Here is a 20,393-nt window from a genome sequence, read left to right as displayed (position 1 = left end):
ATTCCTTCCATGAAGAGGTGCTGAAGCCTTAAACCAAAAAGCAAGAAGTGATGGGGCAGAAAAACGTGTCATGGACAGGACAAAATCAAATGATATGATGTCAGTAGGTGCAGCAAGCTCAATATGAAGAGTGGCTGAAAGGGACCATCTGAAGAAAATCTACAGCAATGAATAGATGGAAAATTGTGGGAACTGGCAAAAAGGCACCCAGGGATCTTTGTAATGAGCCAATAGGAGATCTCATGGAATATTTGATACTAGTGATAAAAAAAACTCGGCCAAGAGTTTTGAATCCAAGAAGATACAATATCAAATTAAACAATAGTAAAATTTGTCATAAGTAGTGGATAAAATAAAAGGGAATGGACTGATCATTTTCAGCATTTACACAGTAACTATTACTAGAATGTGAATTTCACTAATACCTGTTTATTTAGTTGTTATTACCATGAGAAACATAAGCTAAGCACTTACAAATAGGTTCTGCTTGCTATTATGAATATTTGATCAAACTGCAATTTTCATTTTGGTTGTAAACTGTTTCCCCTACTGCCTTTACCCCGAGTTTGAACCAAGGTATCCGCAGAAGCTATTCAAAGACTAACAAAAGAGACCATTAACAGCTATTAACCTGGATAAACTTTCATTCAATCAAAAGGTCTACAAAACAGTATTTTTTTTTCTCAGATGAACCAGATGTAAGGTAGGAGATGGGAAGCCACGCAGGGGAAGTAACCTGACTACATATCCATCTTGAATCCGGATTTATGTGCAGATATTGTTATTTTAATCCAGGTCTCTTGCGTCAGACGGACTAAGTAAACTATGAATAATTTAGAAAGGACTTTGCAAAGTCTGTATTTTACTTGCTTTATTTTCACCAAAGCACCAGAAGGAAGGATACTAATTCAGAGAGTTTGCAGATGTACTGGAACACCAAAAGCATGCCACAGGGGAAGACTGGGAGAGCTGAGATCAAAGTTTCAATTAACTGGCTCCATAGAATATAGTGGCTGCATTCAAAAACATCAGCTCCGTAAATGTCCACTAGGAGGACTTGAAAAAGAATTTCAACAAGAGATTGCACTAATTCTTTTTTTCTCAAAGTAATCTTGGGAGCTCAGCATTCTTTCTTAAATTGTTGCTGCTTTGCATTTCTTATTATTACCTGCCTAATGATATGAACTTGCAATAGGAATATTTATTAAATCTACAACTAAATGTATAGACATTCTCTTTTTATTTTGGCTATGATGTCTTGGACTGTTGCAGGCCAAGTGTCATCTTAAACTTTGCAGCTGCTAAAGGCTATTTTCCAATCTGCTGTTACTGCTTGAAGCTCTTGCTGCTTTTTCAATTTGACCATTTGTTGCCACCTCCTCTGAACCTGTTTTTAGCATCTGATAGAAAAACATCATTATGTAGAGCAGTCAGTGTGTAAACAACAATTTTAGATATTTGCTCTCTTTTTTTGTATCACATAGTACTACCCTTATGTTACTAGTACTTGGCACCAAAGGAGCAGACCAAATTCTCTGTATAACATGGCTAATAAGTGATTGCGGAGAAATCCCAATGTCTTGTGCAGCATTCAGATGTACCTGCACAACAAAGCGTAAGTGGTAAATACACTCAGAGGCTCTTAGATTTTGCACTTCTAAGCAGAGACTGAAATATAGGACAAAAATAATGAATAGGAAGTTTTTGTTTTTCAAGTCTATAGTATACGTGTATCTGAGGTAAGTGGAGCGGTTAGGAGATTTTAACTTTTAACTGTGCTGTAATCAGAAATGAGAAAATCAGTAGCTTTAGTTGAAAATACTACTTCTGATTTTATGGTATCATCCTCAGATAGATTACTCAGTGGTAAATAATATAATGTACATTTCCAATTCACATCATCCAAGATTATAATTACCAAATACTTCAAAAGATAACTTGGGAACAGAGTTAGGTAGGCTGAAAAGAGAAACTAGAAAAAATACTTGCCTTGAGTGTCAAAGCCATCTGCACTACAACTAGTGAATTGTCAAGAGCTTTTGGACATGACTTTTCCATTGAAAAACCAAATTGGAAACTGCTTTCAGGAAAAGATCAGTTTCAAAAATTTCTTGACCAGAAATGCTAGAAAAAAAATTTCAGGTATTTGCAATATTCCACTTTGACATTTTCGAAATGAAAACTTTTAGTTCTTGAATGGAAATAATTTTTTTTTTAAAATTAAAGTTACAGAAATTCAAAATGAAAATCATTGATCAAAATAAAATGTTCAAAAAAACCAAATTTAAGAAATGCATTTATTAATTCACTCCTTAAAAGATTTTAATGTTTCATTTTGTAAAAGATTTTAATTTTTTGTTTCACTTAGGTAAAAATTGTAAACATCTTTTAAAAGTAATTCTCCTATGATAAGAAATCCATTCTATATCTGTTTGCAATGTTTAATCCAGAATTAGAGAGAAGGCATAAAGAAGTTTTAGGACTGCTGTGAATTACAATGATATGTTATGTCCCCTAGCAGCTATTGAAGGACTCTGTGAGAATTTGTACTCTGCGTGCCTCAGGCATGGTATTTAACCTGTATCTTGCCTGCATGGAAATGGGTTTAAATTTCATTGCAACCAGTTTGCAAGTCCTGCTAGGCAAATATGTTTGAAGACGGGAGATTACCCAAAGTAATTTTAGAAGATAAAAAATATAAAAATAAAATATGTCAAAGAAGGCAAAAATTCACTTCCATGCATACAAGAAAAGGGAGAGAGAAGCTGAGTAAAGAATTTTCATAAATGAATTAAATTGAGAATAAGGACACAATTTTCATCTGAACTAAAATCAATAAGCTCAATCCTTGTCTGTCGTACTCAACTCCTTTGAAATCAGCAGTTATACCAGTGCTGAATGTAGTTCAATATGCTTTATAATCTAAGACATCAATATCTATAGTATGTCTGAAGAAAAGGAAGAAATAAAAGAAATCGGATAGAATGTTTTCTGCAGAAGTCAGCCCTCCGGGGGCTCTCCCAAGCTCATAATTCCAATGGTGCACAGTGCCAGCTACATATTATCTAGCTTAAGCAATCAGGTAAACTCAAAAATACTCTAGCGATATGGACTGCAGCATGAAACAGAATTTTCTCTTACTTTCAGGTCAATACTTTCTCTCCCGTTTGCTAACAGACCAGGTTTTATTTCTATTATATTATTTGCATGACATTTTCTAGTGCATAAAACACTTCTTAGCAACACTTGGAGACATTTCCATTGCTATCAGTGTAGTAACGTATCATTAAATGAGGGATCTCAACTGAAAAATACCTCTGCTTTCTCAAGTGACTAAGATATAGGAAACAAAGATAAAAAAGAAGGATCACAGTGCATTATGTTTTCTGATAGTAATTTTCCTGACAATATTTGCTAGCACGAGTTCTTTGGTGGGCTCACTATGAGCAAATTAAAATATTTTTTTTCCACTGATGCCCTTCTACAAGATATAACTCTGATTTTTGCAGTCTGTTGTACTATGAATTATTTTATTTTTTTCTTGATGGTATTAGAGTTAGAGAAAGTAAATAAGGTAAAAAAGAAGCATTTGTATGTTAGCATTTACTTAGTAAGTAATAAAACGGCATTGTTAAAGAAAGCCCAAAATGGATAGCTCAAAGACGGGAATTGGAGTATGGAACATACTAATGACTCCTACTGAAATAAAATTACAGTGAGGTGAAGACAAAACATCTGTATAGTCAGTATTATAAATACCTTTAAGACAGCAATTTACCAAACTTAGTCACTCTTAATATCTTAAGGACACAGAGAAATATCCATATTGTGTAAGCTGAAGACAGGTATTGTGTTAATATCTTTCACAGCAAGAAATTAAATTTCAGCACTGGAATTAGAGCTCAGGATTCTGTTTCTATGTTCATCAAAATTTCTAACACAGACCCTTAGCTCTCCCACCTTCCCTTTCTGTTGGGGCTGAGAAATGATTAATGCTCCCCAGCCGTTGACAGTGTGCGGGTAACAACACAGAGGATGTAATGCATCACAGGAACTTCAGACTTTCCTTGTCAGTCTGGTTTTTGTTTTAATTTGTTATAACTGTGAGAAATGTTGGTGGGCCTTCTGAATGACATGTTGGTCACAAGCCACGCATTGAGATCCACTAGTTAGGTAACTTTGTAAGGCCCTTGTCTAGCCTTGTCTCTCTAAGTCCTCAGTGAACTACACTGGGTAAAACAGAGAGCAAACAATCTCAGGACCTGGTCAATAATGAAACGCTATCTGCCCTAGAGAGGCAGAACATAAGTTAAAAGAATTGGTTTTACAAGACTCTGATCTTTTCAAGTATTTCACTTTTGTTGTGTTTACCACAAAGGTGTGCTTTCTGTCACCATTGAGCTGCCACCAGGACCTCTAGTGAACTCTAGGCAGCAGCCGTGAGCCCTTATCCATGCAAAGGCTTTCCAAAAGTGAATGCATGGGAACACTTGCACAGCACTTTCCCGAGTAGTAAAACCTGACAATTAAACCAAAGTTAAGACAAGGGGATAACACTTAATGCACAGAATAGACATGCCTATAAAGATAGTACATTAGCAAAGGTAAGATCCCTGAAAACAGAAGGGGCATGTTATCTCCCTTAGAAAACAAAGCCCAATATACATACAGGATTAATGAGCTTCTGAAACTTATTTTCAAATAGCTGTGAAATGGCCCACATCCCAAGTGAGATGTTCTCCACTGAAGGTAAACACCCCATAGATGAGAACAGGGTCTAAAACAATTGTTCAGATGTAATTCCTCTCTGTCCCCACCGCACACTTGGACAAAGACAAACAGGGATGTAAGAGGAGAACCTGCAGCTATTTTTCCCATTCATTCTGCTTCCCAGCTCCATGTCACCTTTCATACTGTCTGCACCTTCTCATCAGAGCTTCCTCTTTCCCCTCTCTGCCAATGATCCTTCTCCACACAGCTACAGGAAAGCCTGTTCCAAGCCAGCCTCTCCTTTTCCCCTGGTACTCCTCCTATTTTCTATTTGATAATGTTTTTTACTCAGTCTTCTATCTTCTGATCTTATCTCCCCCAAGAAAGAGATTCTGATCTAATCTCCCCCTCAGTGACAGAGAATATGTGACACTAACTATGGCAAATGCTGAGTGACGGAGTGTTTTGAGTACATTTGGAACAAAGCAATGCCCCCCCCCCCAAAAAAAAAAACCAAAACAAACCCAAACCAAAACAAAACCCAATCTTACCCAAAAAATTGATAAAGCCTTAAAAAAGGTTTGGGATAAGCCTGTCACTTTGGAGAATCTGCCTCTCAAGAACTCCTTATTTGAATGTACCCACATTTGGAATATTAGCAAAATAAAATATTTCATGTACATCACAACTGAGAGTGAAATGGTGCTATCAGAGAAATATGCCTACATTTTGTACTGTACTTCACCACTTGCACTATCATGGTGACTTGAGAAAAGCAGCCTATCCATGTCTAGACATTTTTTAAAGTGGGTGTACTTTTACCTGCCCCAATAACTCTCTCAATACGAATTCTTGACGGATCAATCTCCTTTGCAAACTCATGGACAGCAAGAGATGGGTCTTCATATGTGTCTGGATCAATATATGTTTTGATTCCCGGGAAACGTACTGCAAAAAAGAGAGAATACTAGGAATCAAGCATTCCTTGACATTTATGCACTGTAACAATATGGTTTTCTCTTTTTATTTTTGGTTGACTAGACAATTGAAAGGATTGGAAATAATATATTAAATCTTCCACATTTGAAGTTCCAGAACCCAACAGAAGAGGATAATGACCCAAAATTACTAATGCTTCCTATGATTTCACAGAAACCAACTGTAGAATGCACATGAGTTGGCCCCATTTGCTGGCAGCACCAGGGCCTTCAAAGATTGGCTGGGCACAGACTTAAGCATTTCCTCTTATCCTTCAAGTGGCTTTTTTAGGTGAGGCTTCTGAGACATTAAAGAGCTGGGTGTTACAACTCCATAGACAGAGGATAAGCCTCTGCCAACCCAACACTAGAAAAAGCATTCAAAAGTACTGGCTGAAACTGTGAGCAAGGTCCTGCTGGACCCTGCTCAGATCTCCTGAGGTGTTCTGGATGACGGAAAGCATGGATACTTCTTCAGGATTGCTGCAGTGCATTGTTACATCAAACATCCTTTCAGCTTGCAATGATAACTGATAAACAGTGTTAGTGTAAAGAACGGAGAAAATCTGGGTATTAGGTTCTCTGAATGTTATTTATACCTTTAGTTACTGTCATGTTTGCTAGCTACACAGGTCCCAGAGTTTATCCTGTCCCACAGGAACAAAAAGTCAAAGGCCTTTAGAAAACTCAGTCTTTGGTATTCAACTGATAAGATAGTGTCAAACTCTTATGCTGTTTTGTCTGTGTCCCAGCTGTACACAAGCATCTCCGGAGGTATAGCATTTCAGGCAGGAAAGTGAAGAGGACAATAAAGTTTTTGGAAACTTCTGCTTAGCAAAAAATAATAGCCCTAGCTAAGTTTTAAGGAAAATGCTATTTTGAGTAAGATAAAGTACATTCTATTGTTTGTTTTTTTTTTGTTTTTTTTTTTTTTTTTATTGTAAGGATTTTCTTTCTAAATGCTATTTAGTATTTCAGTCTGAAGAGGCTCCTTGGAGTCTCTGCACTTAGCTCACATCCTTAAAGAATGCTTCAAGTAGAGCTGGTAAATCTGGACAACGCAGCAAGTCACGAGAGAAAATACGCGCTCTGTGTTGGTCACTTGAAAGACTGTCTACAGAGACGTCAAGTGAGGGCTCAAAGATATCGGGAAAAGCAGATCCTGAAGACTAACAGTGATTACTGCCAGACCAATTTATATTCCCCTTTGCTGCTCCTTGGACAATTTAGGCAATCTGTCCTTTACTTTGAAAACAGTGCTTTCTAATTCACTCCTTTCATTTACGGGTGGATGGCTGAACATTCCTTTTGCCAAACAGGTCCAATCTTTGAGATCCTTTGCTCTCAGGATGGGTCCTGGAGGACTGTGCTGCTTTGTTCTCTTCTGATCAGCTTGAACAACCAGAGAGCCAGGTGCAAGATGAGAACAAAAATATCCAAATCAATTTACAAGGCTTCAGTAATTTCTGTCTGCTTCCTTGGAGATGGCAGTGGTGACAGTGGGTTGGTGCCAGATTGCTTTGGCAGGCTCCAGCAAGCCATCATTTTCTGGCATGGCTAATATCCCTTGTGTTCTTGAGTATGGCACATCCAAGAACTCATGTTGTTTCTCTTGGACTATCTGGATGGGAATTTTTTTAGGCTGCTGCCATGTGGTGATTAAGTTCTGGAAAATTTGCAATTCATTAACAGAAGTTGATGTGGATAACGCATCAACTTATCAGGATAAGAGGAAGGTACTGCAACTTGGTCCAGAGAATCTCTTCTAAAAGACTTAAGTACCTCTCAGCCTTCTTCCTCTTATTACTTAGTATCTGAGTCTAAAGCAGCTCATTATCTGATGAGCCTAGATGCATTAGGTGAAGAACACATGTTCAGGATACATGAATGTGACTGGGTTTCATTAAGTAGTGTGCAACAGCCATTTGGACCACTGCCTGTAGAGTACACACATCATACAGAAATGGGGATGACACCAGACATCATGGGATGTCATATTATCAGCAAGATCACAGACCCCTTTCTAACTCCCTTCAAAGAGTTTATTTCCTGAAATCTTCCCCTGACTCACACCAGGCTCCCAAGGGAGAGAGAAAGGATGAACACGAGATGGTTTTCTTCTGCACACAGCAGAAGCATAGAATGTAAAGAGTGGACATGACAAATCTGGGAACAGGAACAAGCAACGCTAACCAGTGCAGGTTTTGCAGCGGAGTTTTTTTTTAAACAGCTTCAGCCAGTCTAGGAGAGGTCGCCCTTATACTGATCCCAGCAGAGACTGTGCAGCCCCACATATTGTATCAAGCTGAGATGCTGGATACCAAATCTATAGTAAGTCAGCAGTCAGGTAAAGATTGCTGCTAGCATGAAGGAGGTACTTCTTATGGAGGCGCTGAGTGCTCTGTGTAAAGGAGGGAGTATTGTTGGCAATACAGTCTTAGCCGTCAGGGAAAATCACAGTAATTCCTCTTGATCCTTGGTTCTATGGAGCACATACATGAGAGACTTGCACCCTCAAGTCTGATGCTGAGATAACTGCAAATGAATGAGAAGCCTCTAAGATGAAGCTTTGTGTCAACATGAAATACAGCCATCATTTACCCTGGCCTGAAAGACACTGAGTGGGGCTTTTCTCAAATTCAGTCACGGTCTCAGAGGCATATATCAAACTCTTCAGCAGGAAGGTTTTTTTCTTCTTTCCTTTCTGACCATGTTTGGAAACAAATGACAAACAAATCTTCCTGGGAAGTATCCTTTATGGGGAAATGCACCCTTTTCTTTGACACAAAGAGCCACTTGGGTGGACATAGTGGTGTCACCTGAAAAAAAGATTTTACTTTTGGTGACTTAGCATCTGTCTTGATCATAGTATTTCCAAGTATGTTATCAAGAATGACAAAAAAAAAAGAATTTAATACCCTTTGTATAATAACCTTTGAATAAATCAAAACTTAAAATAGCTACTCTAACATAAAACAGTGAGGCTAGTAATTTCAACTAAGTAGCTAAACTAAACTATATAAACTAATATACTGCCCACGAGAAATTGCCAGGATTTTCTCTCACTGTACTGATCAGTGAGCAGGAACATGAGGGAAGGCAACCCATTCCACTTTTTATTTCTTGGGTGGCTGGAAGTGTAGATCCCTAAAGCCAAAAAGAACTGGATACAAATAAGGCACATAGTCACTAAGAGAGGAATTTTGAGGCAGAAATTCAATATGGTCCAGACCAGTTGAGAATGCAAAAAAATATACCTGAAAAACTGATAAATATTATTAATAGAATACCAAAAAAACTTATTAACTAGAGTGAATTCAGTGAAATTGTTCAAGAGGACATACAAATAAAAATAAACACTCTTGATGGTGCAGACAATAAGGAACTATTCAAATGGCCAGATTAAAACATCAAGGGCAAAAGTTGTACAGAAAACAATGAACATTCTTCATTTAAAACATGATACAGATATTACGTAACACAGTATTGAACTACTTACAATGTCCATTTTGCAGATGAGCCCTTCTTTTCTCTTCAGATTTCATTTTGGCCTTTATGTACCACTGGCATCTTTTAAGAAAAACAAGTGATGTTTTAATTAAAGTACTTGTCATGCATAAAATAAACGTACATTAAGTTTTATCTGCACTTTTATGAAAGCCAAAATCTTTGCATTTGGAATATATATTTAGTTATGAATTTAAAGAGAGAAATATGCATGAAGAACTACAAACATTAGATACAAATAAAAATAAATCATGGTTGAATGATTAGTACGAAAATGACTACATAAGTTCAAGTTTGATGCAATACTTTATTTCCAAGTTTGACTCCTCCAAAGAATCCTGATACTTTAATAAATTGTTACTTCCCTGCATTCTTGTTTGCATACGTTGGTTTGTGCTAATTAAACCTTATCCTATTAACTTTCATCTCCAGTGGGTCAAAAAAGCTCACATTTTCTTTATAAGATAATAGTTTCTACGACTTCATCATGTTTCATGAAAAAATAAAACATTTTTTCACATCGGGACCACTTTTTTTTTTTTTTTCTGAGTAGCTCTGTGCAGTCTGAACCAGGCACTGACTTATTATTTCTTCTAAGATAGCAGCTATCATATAAGATAAATAATGCGTAGCCTGCTACGTGAATATGATGATTTAGCATATGCCTGTATGATTGGTATAAAAGTGCAAATCCTTGGCAAACAACACACAACTCTGTGGATGTTCATGAATTGCTAGCAACCTTACCCAACAACACAGGGGTATGTCAGTGAAAACTGCCACATGGCAAGCTTTCAGGTTCCCTGTAATGAAATCTCCCCCAGCCTGAATGCTGCCTACCTGCAGGACTGTTAATGCTGATTTAGAAGGTCACACGATAGGAGCAACTGTTTCAGTCAAGAAAAACCAAAATATGTGCTCTTGGTCTTAAAGCTCTTTCTCACTCACTGAACAGCCTAAATTGTATTATTTAGAGGGAAATCTTTTGGTCTGAGGGCTAGGCTATGGGCTAAGGGCACTGACCCCAGCGGAGAACAGCAGTACATGTGGACGTGTGCTTTGGTGTACAGACATTCAGTTCCAAGACTAGCCTGAAAAAAATGACCAGCCTCTGTGTGTTCATTAACAGCCTTGTAAAACAAAATAAACTATAATTATAGATAGTATATCCAGTAAAATACTAACAATGGAAATATGACAAATATGTGAACACACCCACCTCATTTCAATGGTTCACTGAAACTATTGAAACAGAGTAGGAACACTCCCAAATTCATTCATTGCTACAGAGGTGATGATGAACACCCGAGGGGCAGAAACTTCTGAAGCTGTCATGGTTATGTATCCTTAGGGTACCCTTAGGAGGGAAACAGCAACCAATGCATTCTCCGCTTCTGTGGAAATCTTCAGATTGTACACCAGTTGCTGGGACCACTAAGCATGCCAGTGACATTTTTAGGACCTGAACAACTGGTCTGTAGGGTGCCAACTGCCAAGAACACTGAACAAAAGCTCTTACACTTAAAGTGTCTGCCCAAGGGAACAGTCAAAGAAACAAGGCTTTAACCCTGTCCAGTCCTCCTAAGTATGCATGTGGCCCCAAAGTTTGACTACAGAAGCCAGCGAGTAATCACCAGCAGAGGTGTCTTCCAGCTCCCGCTCCCCATTCCCTGTTAGCATTGGCTACAGAACAATCGGAGAGGAATAATTCCTGTAATGAGAGGAATAAATCGCACTGAGCTTTCCCATCGCATTTCCTGGAATTTAGCCAAGACCCCTGTCTCAGTGCTTATCCTGCGCCTCGAAGTCTCTGTTGCTTTCATTTTTCTATCTGCAATTGACAGCCGTGCTTCCTGCTTGCGCTTGGTGGATAATCACTCAGCGAAGTGCAGAGGCAGGTGCTCATTTAACCCAGCCTCTCCACTATGAATAGACTCATCAGCAGCCCTGTGACTCGACAGCTCATCAAATTGCTAGTTCTAAACAGTGAAGCAGAGCACATCTGTAGGGTACCAATCCCATTTTTCATGCAGAAATTTGTCTCCAGCCCTAGAGTAAATTGAGTATTTATTCAAAATTTTCTTGCTCTGTCTTCTGCGGAATACTCTTATCACTGCATTTAAGCAGCACTTCAAAATGAATTCATATCTTACATAATTGAAATGGTCCCATTGAGTAAGATGTTAGAAAGCTAAGAGAATCTCTGATATCCTTAACATTAGCAAACAGGAGGAATAAACACAGAAAGAAACCCATTTCCATATTTTTTTCTCATTCCTGAGTTTAGTGAGTTTTTTCTAAAGGAAGCGTTTGAGTTATGTTTCAGGATTCCACGTAAGGATTCCAGACAATCATTTTCTCTGAAAGTTTGTCTTTGTCTGAATAATTCCTCTCTCTTCTGAAAGACCCTACTGTTTGTCAGGGTTTGTAGTAATCACAGGAATATTTACTTAGCTTCTAAGATTATCTAAGATCACAATATGTTCCAATTTTAACTGCTCCCATTAACTTCAACAGAACGTTAGGCTTAACTGGTTTTATTATTTAGCAGAGAGTGCATTAATTCACATAATGGTAGCTACTGTAGTGCCATATTTGGTTGCTGGGGCACTGCAAATGAAACCTCCAGCCTACACTGATAGAACTTCACTTTCTTTTCAAATTAGAGGTAATGCTATACCAACAAAATAGAAACTTAGTTACAAATCTGAAAGAGCAGCACTGTCTATTGATATCAGCCCTGTCTGTGATGACCATTACCACATTCAGAGGAGCCAGTGTAACATCTTTTCTCGAAGTGCAAACACAGGCTCTAAACCAGGACAGGAATAGTGCAGAATCCTATCCCAGCTCTGGATTTTTTCTGTCCCCAAGCCAGCTAAGAAGGAAACTCCACGGAGAATCCTCCTCACATGGAGTCTCTTCCACTGGCTGTTTTATGCATCTGAAGGAGGGAGAGGGGAAAAAGGTAGAGAGGGGCCAGAGCCCACACAACCCGCCCCCCCCGAGCTTACTGCAGGAGCTATGAGCCCCACTCCTCTGCTCGAAGGCCCATACCTCTACAGAATATCAGTCTAGTTTTAGGCCTTCTTGATCCATGGCAGCACTGCAGTGCCACTGATGTCTCACAGAGGAGACGGGGACATAATGTCTTTGTCCTTTTAAATTCTGCTTTGCTTCCTGGTGGAAGCAGGTGAAGTCCTGAAATCACGCAGCAAATACCCGGAGGCTCAGTGAAAAAGGAAACAAGGCACCATGGAAGCAGCTACGCCTGTGGGAATCTGAGCTCCAGCAAGGACTGATGTTCCAACCTCTACGTGCATTTTTTAGCAAGTCCAATTAGAATTTGTGAGTTCTCTTAAAACCTTCAGTGTGTAATTGAGCATGGCATCTGGCCACTCAAATCAAAATGCCTTCTCATCCAATTTGTGTAATGTCATTATTTGATCCTGATCAACACATGAACTGAAGGAAGGTAGACAATCAGCACTGTACTGAAAGAATTGCAAATATAAGAATCAGGGAAGTTATAAAAATAAATCATTGTCCAGACTGGTGAATTCCCCTGCTGGTGCAACAGTACTGCTGTAATGTAGATTTAATTTGGATATCTTCAATCTGATTTAAAAAAAAACAAACCAAAAAGCAGTAAAACAGGACCTTCAGGAACCTATTTTCTGTTCACCAGTGATATCACAGGCAGTAGAATCATTATAGTATTTTGAAGTAAAGTTTTCCTTAGTTTAATTTCATTATATAATTCCTATATTTTCTCTTAATGGATGCAGAAATGTGCACATAAAATATATACATGATTGTGTATGATATTTCCTACAAATTTAATATAGTAAAAGTAATAAAAAATTGTCCACTGAAGTGCCTCTAGCAAGCTACATTACCAACCCCAAGACATTAAAAATCCTAAGATTACACCCTCCAAGGCTTTGTAGTAGTCAGGTATAAGATTTTGTAAAAAACACTGTGGCTTTTTGTGTTTTGTTTTTTTTGTCTTCTAATGTCAAAGCCTTGAGGGTGCATGTATGTTTTATTTCTAAATTCTCACTCTGCAGGCAAGAGGTCCAGAAACCTATTTCAAAAACAGCCAAGCTATTTCCTGATTTCACATAATTGTTTAGCTCCCCAAACTGGGTTTTTACAAAAAACAACAGAACTGTCAGTATGAGCAGTGCTGAACAAAGAGGACATTCACCCTGCTATGTCTAACCCTTATTTTAGCACTGAAAATGTGGTGAAGGACTTAACTATTACACTTAAATTCTTAGTTTTAGATGACTCTGACACTGAGTAAATGAGAACACTGTAGTGTTAATTACCTCCCAGTGATCAGGAAGAACAAAGTGAGGATGACCAGGAGAGTGAATCCACCAACAGCAGCAGTGGCAATTACAAGAATCTGTCCCTGCTCCGCAGCCATATCAGAAGCTGAAAGAGAAGCACAAAGAAGAGATTAAAGCTCCATCACCCAGGGTTCTTGCAGAATGGGTGATAACATTTCACTGGTCAAATGTTGCAATTGCTCTGTAATAGTTTCCTCAGTGCTTAGCAAGGACAACAGATGTGAATGCGCCCATGAAGTAAAAAACCATAATCCATGTCCCCACTATGGTGAAGGGGAGAAGATGTTTACAGGTGTTTAAAATGAGGAGCTGTCATTATCAGATGCTTGCAATTTACTAACGTTTGACTATGCAGGATTTTGGACACAAAACTAGAACATACTTTTTCTTTAGCTTTATTTAGCTGAATCCTGCGTCTAATTCAGAACTTGTTGCCATCCAACTGTCCCAGTGAAGTCAGCAGTGGTGCTATGTACGTAAGAGATATTAAACTGGGTTTGGGAGAAAGCAAAGCAGAAAAAAACCACAATGTGTAGCGTCACACACTCTTCTGTATGTCTGGTGTTTATTTTTATTGTCACAAAATCTATACAGTTTTACCTGTAAGATACTCTGGTGATTGGCAACACTGTAGTTGAAAAAAAAAAAATTGATTTTCTTATGCCTCATGTTTTTCTCTCTGCTTTTTGTAGGACATTTGGGAGTTAAAAAAGATCACCTGAAATTATCCAGTCTCTAGACACTTGCTCTTTTTATTAATTTATTCTGTATAATATTAAATCTTTACATTGACAAAGTACCTACTTACAGTCTGGTTGGTCCTCACTGTCCAAGCAGTGAGCAGAAAAAGAATTAGGCTCAGTTTTTTGTCTATCTCCTGTCTTGTGACTCCCAAGTTTTATTTCTTAAACTCAGTTACACTTGAACATTTTCACCACATGACATTTACCTACTTTTTACTTTCTGTTTCCATGAGAAACATAGCATTGTTCTAAAAGAAGAACAAATAATTCTATTCAATGACCTCTAACAACTGTAGTAAATGTAGAAAAGAAAATTAAATTTCGATTTATCAGGAAAGCAACTTTGATTTTGTAATCTTGCAAACTGTTCTATAAGCAAAATCTTCAGCTTTTTGAGGCACCAGATGATTAAAGCTTAGGGAAATCACCTAGGTTGCTGCAAAGAGAAAGCTCAGTAGGCTAGATTCTGTCACTTTGCAGTTGATGAAGCCGAATACAATGCACACATTGCTGCCCAAAGCCTCATAAAATGCTCTTTCCAAGAAAAACTTGGCTTTGAAATAATAATTGTGAGTGGTTTAGAAATTAGCTGTATAAAATGGCTTTGTAATAGTAGTAAAGCAAATAAAAACAATAGTAGTTTATGTCAAATTTTCAGCAAAAACAACTTGTTAAATTTCTGCCATTAGGTTTCTGTCCATATAATTTAATGGAGATATGCACAGGCAGCAAATTACAGTATCTGTTGGTCATAAGCTCTCCACAGACAAGATAAATATATACATCTTCCAATAAATGATGTAGCAAATACTCACTGAACAGCTAATCTCCAAAGTGGTATCTAGTGATATTATGGGAGTGGATTCTAGCTCTGCATTGTGTTATATTCCGCAGGGTCAGATTTAGTTGGAAAAATACAACATAACAAATATCATGCCACACAAGTAACAATGAAAATAATAACAGGCTCTCTAAATCAAACGCTGAATACTATTTTCAGACTAGCAGGGGTTGTGCTAAATGTTGCAAAGATTGTTACAGCCAGGCACAGTTTCAAGTTGTAAATGGAGAAGGAGGTTTTAGAGGAGTCCATCTTGCCCATCTCTGCCATGGAAGTGAGAGGATAAACTGCAGCCCTTTTTTTTTTTTTTTTGATAGGAAAAAGAGGTGTGCAAAAATAGTGAATTCAGCAGGAGAAGAGAAAAGCATAGGCTCAGATAAATTAGCTGTGGTTTTCTTCAACAGACATTAATTTCCAGGAGACAACCCAGGGCCCTTATTCATGAGAATTAAAGGTGCAAAGGTAGGGACTGATTCCATGGTCCAAAGAAGCACTCACAGCTTTTGCAATGAAGAAAGTCATGTGGCCTGCATCATTTCTACTCAATGGAGGTGCCGTTTCTTGATGTTTTAGCTAAACCAGAATGCAATCTCTCAGTTTAATAACATATATTTTCTATCAGGAACCAGAGTCAAATTGATGAAGGGCAGAAATTCCAGACTGACTTAGTTCTTTCCACCTCTAAGCAATATGATTTTTAGCTGAGAGTGTACGTACTTAAAAAGTGATCATTCTGTTTCTCTTGTTTGTGTTTTATTGTGTTGGTAGAGGTGCCAGAGCCTAATATATATTAGGATTTTTTTTTCAAGTAGCCAAATCACTATAAGGGGCTTTCAAGCCTGAAACTTCCTGATGACCTTAATTTACTTGTCAGATAAAAATGTCAAATGACAGACAAGTATAACTGGAAAATGTGGATTTGTTAAAAACTGAGAGAGGCAGGTAAGGCAAAATGATGGCAGTACTTATTTTTGCTTGAAGTGATCCTTCTAGAAATCAATAAAGGCACAGTGCAGTGAACAACACATATATAAGCACATGTGCATGCACATACACAGACTCCTCACACGCAGGTAAAAGGTTCCATAAAACACTATCTGGGCAGTGAGAAGATAGTAATCAGGGACACTCAATAATTAAAATTTTTACAGCATTTTGCCATTCTAAATTAAATTCAGCGTGTCCCTCAATCTCTCTGTTCTTTTCTCATTCCTCCAGCTTTCTCTTAAGGTAAAGTTCAAGTTGTAAATAATAAGAGCTTTAACAGGTATTGTTTCTGTTGTGCGTGTTCTTGAATCTTTTTTGTCGTTTCCCGCTTTTTCTTCCTTCATTTTTCCTCTCATTAGCTGTGCATATTGGTATATGACCCTGTGTTTCTTCTCAGGACTATTCTTGATTATGCAAGACAGAAAAACTCAGTTTAAAAAACAATTATGATAGGTTGCAAAGCCAAGCAAGTTTGTGCAACCTTATTTCATCTCTTTGTGTGAACATATTAGAGTGCTGAATTTAATCATAGAAGTACATAGCATTTTTTCCAGAATCTCATTTGTTAGACAACATGGCCAACATTCGTAATGCTAAAATCAGTATTTTGTTGTCTCTGCGCTGTCCAGTGCATGGTCTCATATCTGCCAACTACATGCCACCCAAATCCGTCCAGTGCAGGGATGTGCTTTGTGATCACAGGGATGAGTGTGGCTGTATCATGTATGGGGCCATGCTCCATTTGATAGTTAAAGTTGATAGGCAAGGGGGCAAGGAAGTGCTGGTGCAACAGGAATATGTAAACCACTAGCAGTATTAAGACTCATAAGGGAGCTTAGTACCTATCTAACTGGGCTGGCTGTTTTATCTGGTAGTATGTTTCATTCTCTCTGCCTGTTTGCTCAGTAAGTTCATTTTGACAAAAACATACTTTAAAAAATGAGTAGCATAAGACAAGGAAAAGGGAGAAATTATTACTTATCACAGCAGATGATTAGATAGTATACTATAATGTTTGGGTGTCAAAACTCTTCAAACACATTGTAGCTGCAACTAATGTGATTAGTCAAAGCAGTGATTTGATTTTAAAACTGCAGCATGTATCATACATGTTCCCAGAAGCGTATTATCCAGATTAACTCTTCGCTCCAGTTACTCTTCATGCTAAACTCAGGTTATATGCCTGAAATGACATTTAAAGTGTCTGACTGCATTGTTCCAGCTTCCTTGCTTAACACCATGCCCAGAAATCCCTTCTGCATCTAGCCTGGTGTCAGTTCTGCCCCCACCATCTACTCTTTACAACCACACCCTATCTCAGCTCCTCTCTGGGTTCTTCACCGAAATGTGTGGAGAAGGAGTTGCACTTTCCCTCCTCTCTGGGCTGAAGGGAAATACCCTGAGGCTTCTTCACTTCCTCACTGGGCAGACTGGAAGAAATGGTGCAGACGTTTTAGTCACTGTGCAAGAGGATGAAAGACAGAGAGAATTTTCCAGCTCTGTTCTACTTACTTTTCTTTGAGCAAATTTCTCCAAAATCTTTAAAAAGGTTGTGTATTTGGTATAAAAGGGCTGGAAGCCCCAATGACAGCTCACTTCTGTCTCTTAGCTACATCCTTTAGTTATTTCAATTTGACATCTATCAGGCAGCGGACCTTCCAGCAGACTGAAAGATAAAGAAGTGACAGAAAGACAGCTAGACAGATAATACTGAGTAGCTGCAAGATAGATAAGTGTGGACAGTGAGAACTGGAGCTCTAATAGGCAGGAACTGGCTGTCAGATGGATTTACAAGGCATTGTAAACAACAGTGCTTAAGAACAATTGGAAAGAAAAATATAAAGTCTAATTAGGGTAACCTTTAGAGTTTCAGAAGTGCTGCAGTTCCTGTGTTCCAGTGAGCTGATGGGCTCCAATCTAAGGGGCATATGGGAAAGGAAGGAGGCAATGGAAAGGCAATCTTAAAAAGGACTTTTAAAAGGGAAAAGTAATGCCACCACTAGCATAAGAATGTAAAACTTTTTGGTATGTATTCACTTGAAATGCCTTCTTCCAAGTGTTGCCCCTAACATTAGCTTCCTGACCAGTGGATGAATGGAAAGCCTGTGCAAACAGTTTGAGAGGTGAGCAAGGATGTTGCTCTTGTTTAGGAAATGCAGGGGAAAAGTAAAGTCTCTGGGGCTTCTGGGCACATAGAGTAGAGAAATCAGATAGGCCAAAGTCAAATTTGAAGAACAAATGGTTGAAAATACAAAACACAGTAAGGAAATACTTCAAGATTAAAATGAGACATTCTGAGGTATCCAGTGCTGACTACTACTGAATCAACAGTAGGACTAGGCAGACATGGGGGGACATCCAGCAAGACAGTTTCTAAATATATGTGCCATCTCATTTGTTTGTTTCAAACAGAAATTTAATTTACTATTGTCAAAACATCAAACATTCTAACAAAAAAAATCTCCATTTTGCATTGGTAATTCAATGTATTTCTAAAAATCCTAGGGACGGCTTCTCTGTCAGGGCATGAATCAGAGCATGTGCTTGAAACAATACTGGACCTCTATCAGAATCAATGATTCAGGACCCCTCTCTTGAGCTTTGCAGTTCTGGAAAGAATGGAGCTCAGGGTCTAAATCACATCTGGTGGCAAATCCAAAACAGCATGATTTGAGGCTGCAAAGTTAAAGATAGATTTTGTGGATGTGGGAAGAGGAGGAAGAATGTGAGAATTCAGCAGATCTGGCAATACAAAGAAGTCACCACCTGTGCCTGTCGTAAAGAAATTAAAGTTATTGTTTCATCAAGATGAGGATTTCAGGCCAATTAACTTTTCACAGTCGTCAAATTTATAAAACACCTAATCAGGTATTGTATCAGCATTTCTGAACTTTTTATTTTTTTATTGTTAATATGATTTATTTGAAGCATACAAAAGCCTACGTTGCGTTTGGATTAAAAATCATCATGCGCTTACGTTCATCACTCTGTTCAGCCCAAGCACTAGTTCACACTGCACACATGCTAGTTTGCCCCTTAAGCCCCTTCTGGAACAAGCCAACTAGTTCCCTTTCAGATTTTTTTTCCCTAATGGTGGGAAGGCTGACATGGAAAATACCCTTGGTTTTAGAACAAGCCCTGCACTAGAGAGCTACAGCATGAAAACACTGCACTGTCTAGCAGCTGTAAATTGTTCAATATTTTGCAAATTCCTCTAGGCACAAGGGCCTCAGAGGTGATATAGTAAAAAACTTTCAGGAAAAAAAGAATGCTTTGAATCATTAATTTAAAAAACAAACAAACAAAGGAACAAAACAAAAAAATTCTTCTGTAAACAGCTAGTTAGAAGAAAGAGAGAGAAAAATAGAGAGGGAGAGAGGAAACAGTTAGGGATTACAGCATGTTTGCCCTGCGACAAATGCTTTTTTATTCTCGGAATACATTTTATTCTGCCCTAGAAAGGACCAGAGTTTTTTGTGGTGACTCAGATAGTTGGTACTCCTGATACATAAAAGCAGGAACTATGAGGGAGGTTGTGCTTCAATTTATAGCCACAGCAGTGGTACGCCTGTGTGTGCTGGAGTGTGTGAAACCCTAGCAGCTTTGCTAGAAGGGTTTTGCTTGTAAGGTCCTGAAGCAGGGAGACCGAATAAAATGATGATAAGTAACATGTTCAAAAGCAGTAGTTACTATGCTTTGCAAAGGTATTACATTTCCCAGCAGCGGCCTCTTAGGTTTACCAGTAGAACAAATGCCTGTCAACATCCATTCATTCATCCCTGCTTCCTTGAAGAGAATTTCTCTGACTTTTCTAAGTAACTTCATTTCCTTTCACAAAGAAAGTACAAATTTTACTCTTTCAGATGTTCCATTTATTGGTCTCTGCAGCAGGGAGGAGAGTTCCACAACAACATGCTCCCCAAGCAATGGCTGCCTCAGTCTGCTGGTCAGTAAGTGAGGATGGTTCCCAAAAAGCAGATCAGCATTGCATAATTAACTAACTGTTTTTTCCATTTCTCCTACAGAGCTGGCCTTCTTTCTGCTTCATGCACCACCATTAATAATTATAACAAAATGTCTTGGTGTTCCCAGTAAGGATGTATCTAATTCTATCCTATACAAGTGAAGTGGCACAGATAGTGTTTCAACTAGTAAACTGGAGAAGGCATGACAGCACTGTCCTGCCAAGGACAGTATGTTTTAGGACATTGATATACACATCTCACAATTGATGTACCATTACTTTTTTACAACTTATTTATCACTTTAA

General features: G+C 38.3%; 1 protein-coding gene across 4 annotated transcripts in view; it reads right to left on the bottom strand.

Moving 5' to 3' along the window:
• EPHA6 (EPH receptor A6) overlaps nt 1–20,393 on the bottom strand; it is a 515,545-nt gene that overhangs the window by 118,514 nt on the left and 376,638 nt on the right. For all 4 annotated transcript variants that reach the window (XM_087755983.1, XM_087755985.1, XM_087755984.1 and 1 more), the window contains 3 exons: nt 13,529–13,637; nt 9,187–9,257; nt 5,533–5,658 (listed from right to left, as the gene is read on the bottom strand). In XM_087755983.1, coding sequence (XP_087612109.1) covers nt 5,533–5,658; nt 9,187–9,257; nt 13,529–13,637 — 306 coding nt within the window. The remainder of the gene's footprint in view (nt 1–5,532; nt 5,659–9,186; nt 9,258–13,528; nt 13,638–20,393) is intronic.

Source organism: Nipponia nippon, unplaced genomic scaffold (assembly GCF_047370975.1).
Source record: "Nipponia nippon isolate SJK-2023a ecotype South Korea unplaced genomic scaffold, ASM4737097v1 scaffold_2, whole genome shotgun sequence".
NCBI classification, from domain to species: Eukaryota; Metazoa; Chordata; class Aves; order Pelecaniformes; family Threskiornithidae; genus Nipponia; species Nipponia nippon.
The sequence above is the reverse complement of the archived record's forward strand: the minus strand, read 5'-3'. Positions and strand labels throughout refer to the sequence as shown.